This window comes from Falco cherrug, chromosome 2, assembly GCF_023634085.1.
Source record: "Falco cherrug isolate bFalChe1 chromosome 2, bFalChe1.pri, whole genome shotgun sequence".
NCBI classification, from domain to species: Eukaryota; Metazoa; Chordata; class Aves; order Falconiformes; family Falconidae; genus Falco; species Falco cherrug.
The window spans coordinates 121,718,515-121,736,953 of record NC_073698.1 but is presented as its reverse complement, the minus strand read 5'-3'; the positions used below and the strand labels follow the sequence as shown (position 1 = coordinate 121,736,953).

Here is an 18,439-nt window from a genome sequence, read left to right as displayed (position 1 = left end):
GTAGTTAATTGCAAACATACTTACGTGCCTGGACTTCACTTAGAGCATTTAAGACAAATATATGGATAACAGTGTAGATAGTCAATAAGAAAAACTGTAATCTATTGGCTTTTCGTAGCAGTTTCCAGGCCCCAGGTTCATCATGCATACTTTTTTTCCCTACTGCAGGTAAAGTTAAGCATCTGTTTAGGTCCTGTTATCCGTATGTGCTGTGCTGAGTAGTAATTGACTGTTGGGTTGGGACTTCAGAGTTGTCCTTTCTGATGTCTTGTTGATGCGTGCCCTCATACCCACCATATGTGTCTCAGTAGAGGTGAAACAATTACATTGTGTGTATTGCACTTGGGTGATCCTTTCTGATGCACAAGCTGATATGTTAATGGGAAGTCACTATTAGAATATTGTTGGTGGTCTGTTAACTGTAAAAGTTGGGTTAATCAAATGAAATAAGATTTTTTTCAATAGCTGTTAGCTCCCTTGAGGGGTTCCTATAGTATTTGAATTAGTATAAAAATATAATTGAATTATGTACTTTTCCACCAACAATTACACAATTTCAAAATTGTCTAACAGGCAAAATCTTTCTCTTTCAGGAAGGTGTAAGATTCTTTGTAGTGGATTGTCGTCCTGCAGAGCAATACAATGCTGGGCATTTATCAACAGCATTTCATTTAGACTCAGATTTGGTTTGTATGCTTTTTGTTTCTTTACTGATTTTTTTTTTTTTTAATGCTAAGTTAAATAGGAGGAGACAGAAATGTCTGTCTTGAAAAATAAGTTATCCTTATTTTAGACTCCAGTCTGTGGACTGCAGTGTCTAGCTATGTGATGAAGTTTCAAAAGTTAGCTTTTCTGAAGGAGGTTGGTAGAACCATTATTTTACTGAGAAGTTTAGTCCTTAATGATGTTAGATTTTGGCATTCCATATTTCCTGTTCTTTGGTTAGAACTGGAAACTCATACAGGCTAAAGACTAGACATGGCTTGGAGAAAGAAATCTCTTTGTAGTATTATCATTTCGAGTGAAAGGTGTCATTAATTTAACAAGTAGTGTTATTTTTCTTTTATTCCCTAGCCAGTCTTACTGCAGTCTGCTTCTAAGGAGCTTATGTCATTAAAAGGATTTGATAACTTCTTGAAAATTTTTGCACTACAATATGAGAGAGGAAGTGCGTTAATTTTGGGACTGAGATGTACGACAGCCTAATTACTTTATTAAAGATTTTGCTGCAGTTTCCATTTGATTATGAATTGCTAACTGAATAGCCAATCTTACTTTTCCCCCAAATCACTTAGGCTTTAGTTGGATTACAGTGTATTCTTCACTTCTAGATTAACCCTCTACTATTTCATTTCCAGTCTCTGGATGCTGTATGGAATGATTTCTATGTATATACACCATTAAAAGCTTTTTTTTTACCTTTCTAAAGTTAAGAAGCTCAGTCCTGCATCTATTATCTTTACCTCTCTAATTAAAATGATGTATTCATTCATTTGGTAGTATTTGCACAAGTATAATTATATAGGAGAGAAAAGGAGGCCAAGGGGAGACCTTACCACTCTTTATGACTACCTGAACAGAGGTAGGTGTCAGTCGCTCCTCCCAAGTCACAAGCAATAGGACAAGAGGAAATGGCCTCAAGTTGCACCAAGGGAGGTTTACATTGGATATTAGGAAAAACTTATTCACTTATCAAGCACTGGAACAGGCTGCCCAGGGAAGTGGTTGAGTCACCATCCCTGGAGGTATTCAAAAGATTTGTAGATGAAGCACTTAAGGACGTGGCTTAGTGGTGGAGAGTTGGCAGTGTTAGGTTTATGGTTGGACTCAATCTAAAAGTCTTTTCCAACCTAAATGATTCTATGATTCTGTAATATAATGTTCTGGGTTTTAACCTAGATCAAAAGTTATTTAGGAAAAAACTTCCCCTGTGGTATGTCAGTGTCCTGCTAGCCTTAATCGAACACCATATTCAATAAAATAGAAATAACCATTATAAATCATCAAATAGGAGGACCTTACTGGCACCTAAAAATTCTAGGTATTTAAAAGGACTTCAGAGCTGTAAAGTTTGAATTTGTTGTGCTCAGGCATGTATAAATGTGGAAATCGGTCCCTCTGCCATATTGCCAACAATGCAACATGAATGTTGCAAAGACACTTTTTTCCACCATTATTTGGTGTCTGCAGAAATAAACTAACATACGTTAGCTGCATTTCTTTCCTGGGGAGAGCAGGATGGAGTGAGGGAGAAAAGGACCGTTCTCAGTGTTCTCTTATGTAACATGAGGTCTGGGTCAGGTTGTCATTTTTTTGGTGTGTCTTGCACAGTGCTGATATTGCTTTGTTTGCGTTTAACAAATTATAACCATTTTCAAAGTTTGTATCTTTTCACAAGTTGTGTTACAGTATGTTGGTGTCAAATAGGTGTTTTTGTTTGTTCATTCCACAGATGCTTCAAAACCCATCAGAATTTGCACAGTCTGTAAAATCCCTATTAGAAGCACAAAAACAGTCGATTGAGTCTGGCTCCATAGCTGGTGGGGAACATCTCTGCTTCATGGGAAGTGGCAGGGAAGAGGAAGATATGTATATGAACATGGTGCTAGCACACTTCTTACAGGTACAGCTAAATTGTTGTGGTTTTTAATATCTGAAATAAAGCGTATCTGCGCATATCACTGATACCAAATGGTAAAATTTTCCCTTAAAATCACAGCTGTTCTTTTACATTACTCATGTTTACAGTTGTTATGAAATTAACCCATGTTTCATTACAATGCTTGCAAAACTCATTCCACAAATTGTTGCTTCAACCAAAAATGTATTTTCTGTTGCAGAAAAATAAGGAGTATGTAAGCATTGCCAAAGGAGGATTTATGGGTAAGCTTGTTAATAATGATCTTTGGCTTGAGAAAACTTGATATTTTAATGGCGTTGATATTTTTATTAGGTTTGGCTAGAAATTAGCTAAATGAACAACAAATAGGTCTCATTTGCTAGGTTTTTGTTTTGTGTAAGTCAACACTGCACTTGCATGTTTGTGTTTAACTGTCATGGCTTACCCACATTTCTGAATGGTGAAAAATTAATACAGGAAGTGGGGAAATTCCCTCTTTCTTCTAATGTATCATTCTTGATGTTTAGCCTCTGTAAATTGCAGATCCATATGAACATGCTACTTCATAATTACTGTTAATTGTTGTTGTGTTTTCTTAGGTTATCGGTTCATAATTCTGCAGTTTATGTTGCTGGAATCAATGAGGCTGTACCACAGTATGAGCCTAGAGGCATTTCTAGTCAATGTGTAGTGTCATAACAGCTAGCTTTAGAATCAAAGCATTGATTTATTTTTAGTTGCTGCTGTATTTTAACTGAAAATACTAAAATAAAGATTATCCTAATAATGCCTTTGTACCACTGAAAGAAAAGCCTGGGATGATTTTAGCGGTATCTGAATTTATCTGTCTTATTAAACCATTTGGAATAAGAATTGTTACTGATTAGCCTTGGATATACGGTATTTTCATCAACAGACTAATTCCAATGTTTTTAAATGGCCTTTTAACAGCCCTCCAGCAGCATTTAGCAGATATCAATGTGGAAGGACCAGAAAATGGATATGGTCACTGGATTGCTAGTACCTCGGGCTCAAGAAGTAACATAAACTCTTCTGTTGATGTAAGTGAATTTTAAGCTGAAGTTGTATAGTGGGATGGGAGCCCCAGGTGTACTGAATTTTTTTCTTCATATTCCTCATTCTGTTCTATAAAATGCATTACTGCAGGTCATGATTGTTTTCAGTTGTGTGTTTAATTTCAAACTATGTTTACTGTCCAATCAGAGGCATCCTAAACGTTTTTATCCTCTTGAAAGGAAGAGCTTGTAGAGAACTTGCTGTAGTCGTTCTCCAGCAGAATATATATAATGGGCAATTCTTTTCCTGGCTCTTCTTCACTTTGGGAATAAGTTACTATGAAACTGTTATATAGTTTCATGGGAAAGCTCAAAATTGTATCTTTTCTACAGATGATATGTTGTACATTGAATTTGACTTTTAATTTGGATACAATTTATCTTTAACAGAATTCCTTCCCCTCCCTATTTTCATAGCATCATGCTCAGTAGTAAGGTTTGTTAAGCTTTCTTTATTGGGTCATCTTTACCTCAGATGCATATTGTTGCTGTAATTTGATAGAACTCTAGAAGAGTACTTAATGCTGTAATTAATCTTCTACTGAGTACCAGAAAGTAGATTACTGTTTCGTAGTCTGTTTCCTTTCTTAACAAACTAGAGATGAAACAACATTATTTTTATATGATTAATCCTGAGAGGAGTTACTTTTACAGGGTGATTCTCCTAATGGTTCAAGTGATGGAAAAGGAGTAAAGTCTCTGGTGAATAAAATGACAGTTGCTTTGAAGACAAAATCTGTGAATGTAAAAGAAAAAGTTATTAGTTTTATTGAAAATACATCTACTCCAGTGGACAGGTACGTCAATTATACCTCACTGGGAATTAGCAGTGAGGAATGACTTCCCATTTCATGTGGCTATTTTGTAAATGTGAAGACTGTGCTAATTAGGAAAAGGATGTTATCTTCCAGTTTCAGCTTTTAGATTTCCTACCCCTGCGCTCCTCACAATTTCATCATGACACAGTAAGCCTGCTGTGTTGCCTTAGTATTGCAAAGCCAGTGTGAGCAGCCTTTTACCTTGAATATTTATGTAGAATTTGTTACTGCATGGTTAGTTTGACTTCTTATAATGTGTCAGTTCTCTATTCGGTCTAAAAGTCAAGAATTAGTACAATTGAGTTCCCCACCATCCTGACTCTAATGGAATGGATGAATGACAGAGGATTCTGGATGAGGTTTTTTGTTTGTTTGGTTTTCTGTTTTGTTTTTTTAACTACCCCATCTTGTGAAGTTGAGGTTAACTGTTTTGAAGATCTTGGGTTTATATTTTTTTTCCCCAAGTCCTGATGTAATGCTGTTTTTCAAACCCAGAATCCACTCTTGTTCATTTTTCTTGTTCATCTTCAAGTAGAGCTTGGAACGAGAATGTGCAAACATGTTAAGACACTTTCAAAGTTGGAAGTCATTATTCCAAATGCTGAACTAGATCATAGAATTATAGAATCATTTAGTTTTGAAAAGACTTTTAAGATCGTCAAGTCTTAACTGTTAAGCCAGGACTGCCAAGCCCACCACTAAACCGTGTCTCTAAGTGCCACATCTACATGTCTTTTAAAAACCTCCAGGGATGGTGACTAAACCACTTACCAGGGCAGCCTGTTCCAACAGAATAACAGCCTTCATCTGTCAAAGTTTTCATTGAATAGCCTGGTTTAGAATTCTTTAAACTATGTAACCTTTGGAGCTGTATGTTGCTAAAATATTGGTATTCAATAATCTTAACAGAGCTGGTGTTTGTTTCATAGCAGGATTTAAAATACGTGCCAAAAAAGTAGTCTTTAGTAGTTTGTAGGTAATCAAAAGGTACAGATTGTTGCTTCTTCTTGTGTTGGAAAATTATTTTTTAAGTTGTCGTTATTTCACAATTAGAGGCAACATACTCTTTAAGAGCACCTAGTAGTATCTTTTGTTGTATTAAGGCTTATATGTAAGCCATACATAGCATGAAAAATTAATCTTCCAGTAGAATTTTTACAAATACTTCTCTACCTTGTGGCTAGCTGTCATAGCTTTTATTTATAAGCATCCTCCTTGAAGACACATTGCCAATATACAGCATTTCATTTATTTATCTAGATTTTTCCTTTAAACTTTTATTTTTAATTCTTTTGTTCTGTCCTCTGCCCCAATGTACTGTAGAATACCTTTCACTATTCCCTGGCCAGACAGAGCAAGCCTGGAGCGGTAAGCTTGATAATTAAGCAGTCTGACTAAAACCACTTTTGTTGTATTTAGCATGGCATCATGATATTTGTAAGCATTGGTTACACTGACAAAATTGCTCTCATTTTTGTATTAATTTAGGTTTCTTTGGAATATTATAGCTATTGGTTTTTACAAGTAGTGGTCAGGGGACTAGAGGAAGAAAAGGAATGTATTGGCAGTGCTTTCTTAATTTCTGCGTCATCATTTCTGATCCCTCCCTTACTATTGCTTTTTTATGTATTCTTTTTTTTTTTTTAACTTGTCATTTCCTATATACATTTTATTAGTGACTTGTGCTAGTGAAAGACTCTAGGAGCAATTACTGAACAAATTATGGTTTAAGGTTTTAACAAGAGAGACTACACCTCTGAAAAGGGCTTGTTATAAACTGTTTATAAAGCATCGTCAAAGCTTAGATATGAGAGGGAACCTATATGGAAATTCTGTCTGGCAATCTGGATTTTTTTTATGCTTCTTATCACATGGTGATAGAACATGCTGATAGAAACAGAGGTGCTCATTACTGGGAAAAGAAAAATGCTGAGTTAGTAAGTAAATATGCTTTGCAACTCCCCCTCATCTTGTTCCCGTAACTATTGAGTTTCACAGAAATGTGGAGACCCTTCACATTTGTCTTGGATTTATTGCCTTATTTCAGAAATAAAAATTGTGAATTGAGGTTATATTAAATTACTTGTGACAAATGAAGGACAGCTTACTTTGGTTATACTTTAGGAACTCATGTGTTACAACTTTCGACCCTCAGACTGAAAAGCATGAAGATTGGCTCTGGAAGAATTAATGAAGATATAAAATGCTGTTTGGGTTGACAAGTTCTTCTTTCAAGTAGTTTGCACATAATTTGAGATAAGATTTACCCATAAGCATTACAGAAGGGTGTTGTGTGAGCAAAACCAACAGTAATGTTAACCAGTATTCTTAAAAAAAAAAAAAAAGTGGGAATATCTCAATAGCACGTAATGATTTGTTAATTTAGAAATCCTAAAGATCATGGGGATTTCTCCCCACATTTTATCAGTTTTTAGAATATGGTTAGAAAGTGTTAAAATTCCAACTTAAAACATGTGGTGACTGTGTTTGATAACTGAAAGATACTTGAATTTGTCACCAGGAAGTTTTGATACACTGAGATTTTTATGTCCGTTATTTTACTTGCTGTTTTCACTCCTGTTGCTCATCTTCTTTCATTGGGAAGATGCAATAATAAATTTGGTCACACTGTGGATCACTAAAACTATTCTTTTAAAATGGCAGCTCTTAAAAACCTGGAATGGCATTCTTTTCCCATCCATTTAGTTAGGTCCACTTCTGTGTTCATCACAAATACATTTCAGTTGCAGGTTTGCCTCTAAAGAGAATTGCATTAAATTTGTAACAATGTAATGATGACCTTCTGTGCCAATAGGTTAAAGGAGATCCATTTCTAGATTAAGATGTTACTAGGTTTTTATAAAGCAGCTTTTTACTTTCTTTTGTCTTGACTAACTTCCATCTATAAACACTAATGGGATCTTCTCTTAAATGCTCTCTGTATAATTTAATTTGACACTATTTAAATGCGCTGCTTCTTGCTCGATTGGTTATGTATTACTAAAGCATATTTGCAAAAGCCTCCATATAGAAGCACTGCCCTCTTGAATTGTCAGTGTCATTGATGCTTATTGTCTTAAACACTAATGAGCATGTTTTTGTATGTTTAGTTTCATTGTAGAATGCATTTCTGTTTTTTTCCTATTAAACACTTCCTTGTTTTGTCTACATTAGTAAATTTTAGCCATAGAAAATGTAGGTTTCTCTTTTAACTTTCAAATGCGCTTTCAGGTATGCATAAGTACAAGCATTCATTCGTATATTACTAAAGAAGTTGCCGCTCCAGCTTGCTTCTACAGTAGCATGTAAACTGGATATATGAATATACTTAAAACAGGAATCAGGGCTTATAGTTTATAGGAAATACAAATACCTGTTATGGGGATGGAGGTTATAGAAATTGAAATGGGGGAAAGGGACAGGCGTGTTTTGGTTTGTTTGGTTTTTAACTACTACATGTTGCCAGTTCTAAAAGCTAAATGAGCTGTTTAATTTTTTTTCAGCATTTGTGTGTTTTGTGGCTCTCTGAACCTTTTAGGTTTTCTCATTTTTCAGGTATTCTCAGCAGTTAAGGGCCAGAACAGTTAACATGACAGCTGTGACCATGTAATCACAGCACTCTGAGCTGGAGCTTTAAAATACCTCAGGATTTGCCACTGTTAGTGTCAGACATCAAGACTCAGTTGTGTGTGTTTGTGTCATTTAGTATAATCTGTAGAAATAGACTTAAATGTGATATTTTTTTTTTTTTTAAGTCAGTATCTATGCAGAAATCCCAGTAATGCTGGGACTTTAGCAGTGGGAGTAGCTTGACCAAAGTTTTCAGGGTCTGGCTTATGCTGGAGAAAGTAAGTGACAGGCAGGAAGTCAGAGTTCACACTGCAGTGGGTGGTTTATTAGCCCCACCTGGAAGTGCTTAAGGTACTTTATCTTTTGAGGAATTAACCAGAAAAACTACCTTCCAGACATATTGGTTAGTAGTCTTCGTTTTTTCCTCCATCCTGGTTTGGCATCCTTGTAAAGCTGCCCTGACTGTCCAGAAATTTTTCAGTTTCATGCTAGAAACTTCATAGCATGCTGTCAGTTTTCAGGTCTCTAATGTATTTTTTCACTTGAGGAGGTGACCAGAAGTCCTTTTTAAAACAAAAAGGTATTTCTTTTCACTTTACTTGTTACAACAGTCAGCCTTGCCAAGTAGCTGAATTACATGCTTTCACTAACCAAATTGCTTGATGGGTCAGTCACAGCTTCCTTACAGGCAGCTTCATGAAATTCTCTTGTCCTTCTCAGTTGTGCAGTTATGTTCGCGTTTTGCTAATAGGTTATTGTAGGAGTTGTACCATCAGTTTGAAAGTTACTTTTCTTCTCACATCCCATGTCCTCTCCTGTCCTTTTCATTGCCAACAGACATGTCAGCAGCAGTGACAGAGTAGGAAAACCCTACCGTGGTGTGAAACCAGTATTCAGCATCGGAGATGAAGAAGAGTATGATACTGGTACAGTAGATCTTCCTCTTACCTACATTAGCTTATTTAGATAAAATTATTAAGTTTGGCTAAATCATAAGAGTGTATTTTACATCTGTCTTACAATGTGACATTTTTCTATTATCATTGATTGTGTTTGTTATTGTGGTGCCTAGGACCAACCAGGAAACACCCTCTTCAAATACGTAGTGGCAGACTAAATAAAAAAAGATTGTGGTAGGCATGAAACAGCCAACAGGAGTAAGTGGGAATAGATGGGTTTAGTGGATCGTTCATGTTCACTTGTTGTTTGTAGTAAAAATCGGTTTTTCTGTGCTGGTCTTGTACATGTAAACCTGCAATTGTAACCTCTGTTACAACAGTAAGCAAAATGTAATGGACCTGTTTTTTGGCTGACAGATCTCAGGTTAAATCTCTAGTGTTGGCACTTAGTATAACAATCTGATTTTCTGAAAATATAACTGGAGCTACACTAAGGTGGTTGATGTGTGCACAGTCTCCAGTGTTTTGGACTTTGCTCTTTAGCATTGAATCTGTTAAAAATTAAATTTGCACATTTTTTATACAGCATTATGCGTACTTATCCAGAGATGATTCAATTATTAATCTAGTTGAAGAAGTTACAGCCAAAACTGGAACACCGCATTTTTCACAAAGGTGTGGGGCTATTTTGGTTTGGCTTTTTTGTTGTTTAGATTGTTTTTTTCCAGACCAGTGCTAACATTAGAATGGTGCGGAACTACTGCTGTCCTGGTTTTGTTACAGTAGTGCTAGCTTACTCCCAACCATCATCAGCTCACAAGCAACCATTCTGTGACCAAAGGGCGTACTCTGCTTCCATGTGAGAAACAAATAACTAGAACAAGAATTTTGACCTGCAAAAGAAATAATTTAAGAAGATTAATAAGGGAGATTCATGGATCTTGAGTTGTGTAAACAAGATTGACAACAAACGTTGCTTGTGTGCTATAAGAATTGGGAAGGAGCAAAATGAAACTATTGGGCAGAAGCTTTAATACTAATAAGATACTCCTCAAAATGCCACTTAATTAATTTTGCACAGTTCTTTGAACATCCATAATAGTGCTTGGCAAAGTCTATGTGGTTTCAGAAAACCAGGTCCTCAAAGACAGATTGTCTGGAACGTTTTTTTCAGTAATGGTTGTTCTGTAATTTCTATTTACATTTGCTTTTAAAAGCACTATTAGACTTTGTAAGTAACCAGAATTACTGCAATGATTTGAATAAGCAAAACCAGCACACAGGAGATAAAATACCTAGTTCAGTATAGAAGAATGCAAAAAATCGACCTGTTTCTGTATGGTAGTCTTTGTGAAATTTTAGTGAGTTTTTTTGTATTAAAAAATTGTGATCAGCTATAATAATTGCAGTCTGCTCTAGATGGCTCTGCTTGAGTAGGAGGGTTGGACCAGATGACCTCCAGAGGTCCCTTCCATCCTCAGCCATTCTGTGAAATGAGGATGGATTTTGTTCTACTCCTTTCATCGTGCCTTTTTTTTTCAGCGAAAGCCTTTTCAAAAGTATGGCTATAATTCTGAATTGTTTTGAAATAAATAGTTGAACAAAGTGTAGAAAACTGGCTTTGAAAAAGATGCTTTAAACGGGTATCTTTCGGGATTTACTCCTTTCTGGGAGTAATTTTTGGTGGATTTAATATATATAGTTCACTGCAGATAACTAGATTGCTTAAACTCATCTAATGTAGCACCAAATTACTATGTAAACATAATCACCATATTTAGACGTAAAAAATATTTTGCAACTAAGTGATAACGCAGGAGTTTTGGGTGTTTCACAGAGGTCTGTGCTGAAAATTTTGGTTTTGAGTATGTTCTTAAAAGTCCTTGGAAAAGGAGGTGAACACAAAGACAATCCTTGCTAATGATCCAAGATTATTTGAGGTAGTAAGGACAAACTGAAGAATTGAATGAGTCTTTTGCCAGTTTGAGTGACTGGGTGATAAAATAGCACATGAAATTCAGTATGAATTAGTGTGAGGTGAGAGACATGGGGGGGGGGGGGGGAAATCTAGTTTCAGATACAAAATGGTACATTGATTTGGCTGTGCCCAGGAGCCACAGGTTTATAAGTAAGTGAGTGCTCATTGGCAGTCAGAAAAGCAAATCAAACACTAGGAATTATAAGGAAAGCAACAGAGAATAAAACAGAGGTCATGATGTTGCTGTATAAACCTGTGGTTCACCCAGACATTGAATACTGTGTGTCTTGATCCTGTACCTCAGAAATATGTTTGAACAGGAGAAAGTTCAGAGAGGAATAAGAAGGTGAGGAAAGATGTGAAATGGCTTTCACAACAGGCATAACTGAATATTAGAACTTTTGTTATATGAAATAGGCAATTTAAGGGAGGAAAAGTGGCCCACAAAAATAATGCCTGGCCTGGAAAGGGATCAACAGATGTTTATTTCTTGTACAAGAAACTAGAAGCCACAAGAGGAGACTTTACTGAAATGTAGTTGACATCTTTTTGGTACTGCTTGCCAACAGATGTTGGTGCTGTAGATGCAAAACATTTGCACGACTTCAAGGAAAGTCTGAACAAGTCCATGTAAAAGATCTATCATACTTAATGATGGACAAATTAGACTAGCCTAAGAAATACCCTGAGCTGAAAATAGTTGTCTGCTGAAAGAGAATTAAAAGAGCAGTATCAGATATGCATTTTTTGTTCTTCCCTCTGAACAATTGTTTACGGTTAGGTTGACTTTGGTTTGAACCATAGTTTTAAGTAAGTTGAAAAGTTGTCTGATGTGTTGTGCTTTTTTTTATTTTTTTATCTCCTCCCTTCAAAATAGATGAAATTGATAGCTCCTCAATGTCAGATGATGATCGAAAAGAGGTTGTCAACATCCAAACATGGATAAATAAACCTGATGTGAAATATAACTTCCCCTGTAATGAAGTGAAGGAAAATGGGCATATGTTTCCCAGGTACAGGAATTAGTGTTAAGTTTAATGAAAATGTCTGTCTTGATACACATTGAAAAAAAATAAAATAATATTGGGCAATTAAGTTATTCTTTGTATTAAACTAGGAAATGAAAGTGCGAAACATCCTAGAACAAAATGTTACCACTATATTTGCATTCTTTTATTTGCAATATTATAGAATAGTAATTACCTACAAAAACCTAGCATGAAGTTTTGCTTTGAAAACAAGATAGTAAGAAAAATATTCTCGGTGTACATAGGTTTATTTTTCAAGACCAGGTAGACCTGAGTACTTGTGGCCTCACTTTTTCTTCTCTGCTTGTCTCTGTGCCTTGTACTACACACCAATCTTGCCCCCAGGATACAGTGACCTTATTAATCCTGAAGAGCAGAACATGATACTTGCTATATTTTGGCTTCCCCAAAAAGTACGAGTCCTGTTAAATCTGGAAAACAGAAAATGATGATGGGCTTTCTTTTTGCATCATGGTCTGTTCTTGTCTTTTATTAAGTTTATTTTGCCATTAGATTTATTTTATATGGTGTGTGATTACTAATATATCATAGTATGATTCCAGCTAGTGTGTCCCCACCACTAGTTGAGCATGCATTCCTCCCATGAAGAAGGCAAAAGTGGGACTCAAACTGAGCTGGCAGGTCAGCGTCTCCACGTTAGAGCTTGTACAGTGACTGACAGTCGTGGAGTGCCAGCATGTCCTTTTAACTTGGGTCTGAGGCTCCACATGTAGCGCTCCCGCTCTGTAGGTGGAGGGATGGGGTTGGGGGCATGATTGAAGGGTGAAATTGAAGCTGGAGGCATTTTCCTTGCTCCGTGCGTGGCCCAGCACTACTGGTGGTTGTGATCTTTGTTGATAGCACTCACGGCTGTTGTCATAAGGTGATGATGTTAACTGCTCACTGTGTTTTGTATGCTGTTGAGGATGCCGTGCTTGTTTTCAAAAATGGCTATGATACAGTACTCGAAAATCTGAAGTATTTTGTAGACCCTTCTAAATTACAGATTTGATAAGTATTAAAACTGTTTCTTAGATTTGGGAAGTTTTATCTACTGCTCTCTATATAGCTTATTTGTAGAATTCAGCTTTCTAAATAGCTGATATTTAGCTCATGAGCAAACCTAATTTGTATTTTTCCCTCAAGTCATCTCCTAGTAACAGCAACTCATATGTACTGTTTGAGAGAGATTCCGTCACGAAAGGGACTGGCTTACATACAGTCTCGACAGGCACTCAACTCTGTAGTCAAGATCACATCCAAGAAGAAACACCCGGAACTGATCACCTTTAAATATGGAAATAGCAATACTTCAGGCATAGAAATTTTGGCAGTTGAAAGGTAAGCCATCTAGTAGCATAGATATAAGTAGTAATGATATACAGAACGCTGTCAGCAGGAAATCAGGGGCATGCTGCAATTCCCAGAATTGAATTCAAAAGTAGTATTTTTTATTTAGGAATACATAATTCAGATGTGAACTAGAAGAAAGATCTGCCAGCAGAGAGGAACTCTGTGGTCTGCATCAACAGTTGTTGGGCATGGGATGTTTGCAAGCATTTTCTTTTTGTAGGGTCTTAAATGAAAATGAAGTGGACTACTATCTGTAGCCTAAAGTACAGATTTGTGAAGAGCGGGATTTGAGAGTGGCCTTTCTTCTAACCTTCCTATCTCTTCCAATTTCTAACCTTCTGACTCTTCCTGTGCATTCTGCAAGGAGTCCAGAAGCCTAACCTCAAAACTCTGAACCCCTGAAACCTGATTCTTGAAAGTTAGTTATTGTCATGCTCAGCATTTGAGTGGTTAAGACTTTGGGGGCAAGTCAAGAGAGATGGATCTGTTGAGCTTTCTTCCACTAGCTTAGCCTGTTGTTTCTTGACACTGTTTTGACAAAGTTGCTGCCATCAGTTGGACATCTTGCTGTCCTCATCCTTGGGGAGAACAGTGTGCAGTGGGTGCTCTGTTTTCACAAGAAATGGGAGATGATTTTTCTAGGTAACTGGGGAAGTTGTTCTATGCCTGTTGGCTGCTTTGCATGAAACTAGTTTGGTGGTAGGTCAGACAAAGAAAATGTTGCAGAGACCTTTGCCGCTTGTTGAGTTACTTCACCACCACCTTGTTGACTGGAGCAAATCCAGAAGAGAAAGGATTGCAAATAAATGATCTAGAGCTGTCTATAGGAATTAAAACAAAACAAAAAACAAAACCCACAAAGACTGCCATGGCTTAGTTGGATAGTGCAGGCTGCAGAGATCTTGAATTGCCTGATCCATACCATTGTTAATTAATGATGAACTTTTCCTTTCCAAGATAGCCTGTGAAGTCCTCCTTAACAGTTCTAAATTCACAGACAGGAAGAGTTTCATAGTATAACCAGGAATTAAATGTTATTTTCTCAATAGTTTTTCATTTTTATGTATTCCTCTCCTCCTTCCTCCTAGTGTGTGCCAGAGGAAAAATCAAAACAAGAACTACAGAATTAATACTAAAAAATTTTAGTGAACTAATGATGACTTTTTCTAAACATTTTTTTTTCTTTAGGTATTTGATTCCAAATGCAGGTGATGCTACCAAAGCTATAAAACAACAGATCATGAAAGTATTGGATGCCTTGGAGAGTTAATAACTAAAGACTTTTTAGACAACAGTTTATAAAGAAGAAGCAACCAAGATACTGTATGTGGACACAAGCTGACTGTTTCCCAATTGAATACTAACTTTAAAGAATTTTTCTGTCTGCTGATGGGAGTGCCTGAGTAGCAGGCTTAAGATAGGGTAAATTATTACCAATTTCTGGAAAGAATTTTTAATTTTGTTTTTGTTTTGAAGAAATGTTTATTATAAAGGCCAGTTGGTTTCATTTTTAGTGCAATCTTAATGCGAGTGATCTGCATCTTTGCAAGTGAAGATGCAGCTGGGTTTGCATTAAGCATGTTAAAGGAATAAAGCACTGCCAGATACAGAAAAGCAGTTGAAACCAGACAGTTTTTAAATTACTGTCCTTGAAAATAAAATGTCTCCATTGCCTACAGTCTATAAATTTGACTTGGCCTACTGGGGTAGCATCAAGGCCTGATTAAAAGTTTAGGTTTATAAGCAGAGCAGGTAAAAATCTTAGAAATACTGGTTCCTTCTCATTAAAAAGAGTTAAGTCCAGCTTGGGCTGCAGATAATGGAGTAATACAAGCAATTTGTAAAATTAGCTTTTTTAAGTCTTATCCACTCCTAGGCTAAATCATTGGAATTGGTGGTAAGGGTATTTTTAAATATCAAAATGAACTGTGCACAATAAGCTTTTACTTGAGGGATGTGATTTTTTTAAAATTATGCAAAATTATGCATTTCATAGGTTGAGGCTGTTTCTCTTGTGAAGTTGAGTGTGTGCATTGAAATTGAAGTTAAAGCTTCATGACAGAATAGGACAGTTGAACGCTAGTTACCTTGCTCCTCAGAAACAAAATGTCTAAGATAATAATTAGACCTTTAAAAACCTTCAGTTCAGCACCAAAGTATGTGCTGATCGAAGATGTGTTCAGCAAGACAATTAATGCACACAAAGTGAAGAGATTCAAGTCCTATGTACGTGTGATAAATGTATTCATTACCTTTTACCTTCACTAATTCAAGCATTTCTTTGTATTCTTTTAATTAACATCTTTTAAATTAACATTTGAGGGATTGTTTATCTATCTGGATTGTTTATCAGCAGCTGCCACTTGTTCCAAGAATCGTTCTCTTGTTAAAAAAGCTCAGTACAGGAATGTCCTTATGGCTGAGGCATAGCATCTTTGTAGACTGATGTGGAAATTGCCAAAAACTGTGAAATAAAGATAATGGGGATTAGCTTTGCTGTGTTGAAGGCTTCTGAGTATTTGAATAGAAACCTGTGAATTAGTACATCATCAGGAGCTAAAATACATTAAACTGACCTTTATAAAAAACAGTTATTCTAAGTTATTTTACTAGGAATCAAGCTAGGGCACCTTAATTCTGGAACTAATTCCTTTTTTTTTCTTTTTCTTTTTTTTTTTTCTTCTTAGTATCTGAGTAAACACCAATAGAACTTGAACTGTTGAAGATATTTGCATGAAATTGCACCTGGGCCAATGGTCATGTATTTATAGTTTTGCCCAGCAGCTGTTGTATTACATTTTCCCCTTCCTACTCCCTTCTGAAAATATCCTGAAGAGTCTCTGACTCTGTGCCTACTTCGGCAATGAGATTTTTTTCATGTAAAGATGTTTGTGTTACTGTTTATAAACTACAGCTGTAAATAAACCAGTACAATTTGAACATAACTTGTTCTATTAGAAAGCATGTAGTTGCATACTGTGTGAATTCTCTGATTCTATTAATAGTTTTTCATAAAGATATTTTATAAATGGAAGTGAATTTGATTTTTGGAGTGAAAGAAGCTGATTATGGATCATAGGTAGCTACTGTCAGTATCATCTTAATGTGCGTATTTTGGAATTCAGACTTAGACTGATTTTATTAAAGTACTTTTGGGTGAGCCTTAGTGAGCATTCATAGAAAGGTCAAAACAAGCTAGCAAGTGGTCACATTATAGAAAGGGTCTCCACATAAATTCCAGATTTCTCAGTGTCATGTTATGAAAGCATTGACAAAATGACAGCACATTTCTCCTAGTCATTGATGGGGGGAGAGGGGACTGTGAAAAGTACGTTGAGTTGTTGAACAGGTGTATCTGGGTATTAAATGGGGAAAGTGGGTAATGTGTATACTTATTGTTATAAATTATAACAATTAAAACAATTCTATTTTGGGTTCAATCAATTTAGGCTGAGAAACAATAAGCAAAACAGTGCTGGGTGTGCGGAGAGCTCCCTTAGCTCCACCACACGCACACAGAGTTCTGAAAACAGTGTCTTTTGTAGCAGCATCTTGACCAATCTCTTCTCGCCGGATGTTCGTCCTGCTCTTCCTCCATTGGGTCATCTGTGTTACTAGGGTACACCTCCTCCTCCTCTTGGCTGCTCTTTGGCGCGCTTTTGAGAGTCTCAGGGTCTTTGGCGCGCTTTCCTAAGTAGCGATTGCCTCTGCTCCAGGCAGAGTTTTCTAAGAAGTGGTTACATTGTTCTAAAGGAGAAGCACATTCGCCTGTTCATTACAATTGTGATACAGGTTACAGTGGTCACAAATTATTTTAAATTCACACAAGGTACAACAATTATACTTATCATACCATATGCTATTTTGACATGAATCATGCCTATGTTTTCCACAATTCCCCCCTTTGTTTTTATCTCATTGATTCATGTCTTAGTTTCTAATTCGATAACAGCTTTTCATGCTGTAGTCATTATTTCTAGTTGCATGCTTAGTACCACTGATAGTATTAAACAAATAAAAGATGGTATTAAACAAGGGATAAGTAACAACCCCCCCAAAATATTCCCAGGACTACAATACTATTTTGTATACAGCAACTGATAAGATTAAATTTCCAACAAACTCCCCCCTCCTGTGCCAACAGGTAGTCTGATGTTATACTGGAACCCCAATCACTCTCCCCTACTTATTGGCAACAGGAAGAAGCTAGGTTTATAATTGTACCTACTATACATGAGCCAACCCAGTTCTTTGGCAAAGGTGCAAATGCTAATTTTCCACAATTCCAAGTGTGTCTCCCCACACACATAACAATTAGTTACTCTTTGTTATATTTTTGACAAGTTTTACAAACAGATTTTTAGCAACTGTGGGAACTTCATATTTGACTCCTATTTCCATCTCATGATAAAACAAGTTAAATAACGATGTTCTTTATCTTTTCCTTTCTTTATCCATCCCTGTTTTCAATTCTATCCAATATAAAGTTGGAAGTATAAAGGGTGTCTACATCTTCCCACAGGGTTCCAATCAGGACCCATATCAAGAGAGGTTGGTCAGGATCATAATGCTCAGCGGTCACCGCCCCAGGGGTTGCAGCCCTTGGCAGACCTTGTCAGCTGCAGCACTGATTCCCTCCGGTCTTGCCCTCTCCAGTTTTTACCAAGGTGTGCCTTTCTTTTTAGGACTTCCAACGCAAACAGAGGTTGGGAAAATTGGGGGAAAGTGGGTTCCATCAGCTACTAAAGATAACATTGGTTCTCTTGTACTTTGAATTTTTGTAAATTCAATTAGAGTTTGCCCTTTTACAGAAGTCACTATGAATTTCCCCAGCCGTTACATCAAGTCCTTTTAAACGTAAGTTTGGTGTCCCCAGGTTCATTTACGACTCTCCATTCCTTTATTGGTCCCTTTACCCTTGATGCATGTGTCCACCCCTTTCCAGCTACCCTTATTGCTGTTTCTGTAGTTAAAAGAACAAGAAATGGCCCTTCCCTTCGAAGGTTAAGGTTATCTTCTCTCCAGGTTTTTATCAACACACTATCTCCTGGTTGAATTTTGTGTATTGTGAAATCTAAAGGCGTGCTCTGAGCTAAT

General features: G+C 36.6%; 1 protein-coding gene across 6 annotated transcripts in view; it reads left to right on the top strand.

Moving 5' to 3' along the window:
* The window catches only part of TBC1D23 (TBC1 domain family member 23), a 36,016-nt gene extending 18,739 nt beyond the window's left edge, over window positions 1-17,277 (top strand). The window contains exons 10-20 of one of the 6 annotated variants that reach the window (XR_008730894.1): window positions 594-686; window positions 2,453-2,623; window positions 2,841-2,883; window positions 3,572-3,681; window positions 4,351-4,493; window positions 5,838-5,882; window positions 8,922-9,010; window positions 11,839-11,974; window positions 13,136-13,330; window positions 14,531-14,665; window positions 16,792-17,277. Coding sequence is in view for 2 of the 6 variants with exons in the window: in XM_055702027.1 (XP_055558002.1) it covers window positions 594-686; window positions 2,453-2,623; window positions 2,841-2,883; window positions 3,572-3,681; window positions 4,351-4,493; window positions 5,838-5,882; window positions 8,922-9,010; window positions 11,839-11,974; window positions 13,136-13,330; window positions 14,531-14,612 (1,107 nt within the window). In the remaining 4 variants the exon portion in view is untranslated. Of the gene's footprint in view, window positions 1-593; window positions 687-2,452; window positions 2,624-2,840; window positions 2,884-3,571; window positions 3,682-4,350; window positions 4,494-5,837; window positions 5,883-8,921; window positions 9,011-11,838; window positions 11,975-13,135; window positions 13,331-14,530; window positions 16,288-16,791 lie in introns of those variants that run through there. The other 5 variants (XR_008730892.1, XR_008730893.1, XR_008730891.1 and 2 more) reach the window with 5 other exon arrangements.
* Window positions 17,278-18,439: the final 1,162 nt, after the last annotated feature.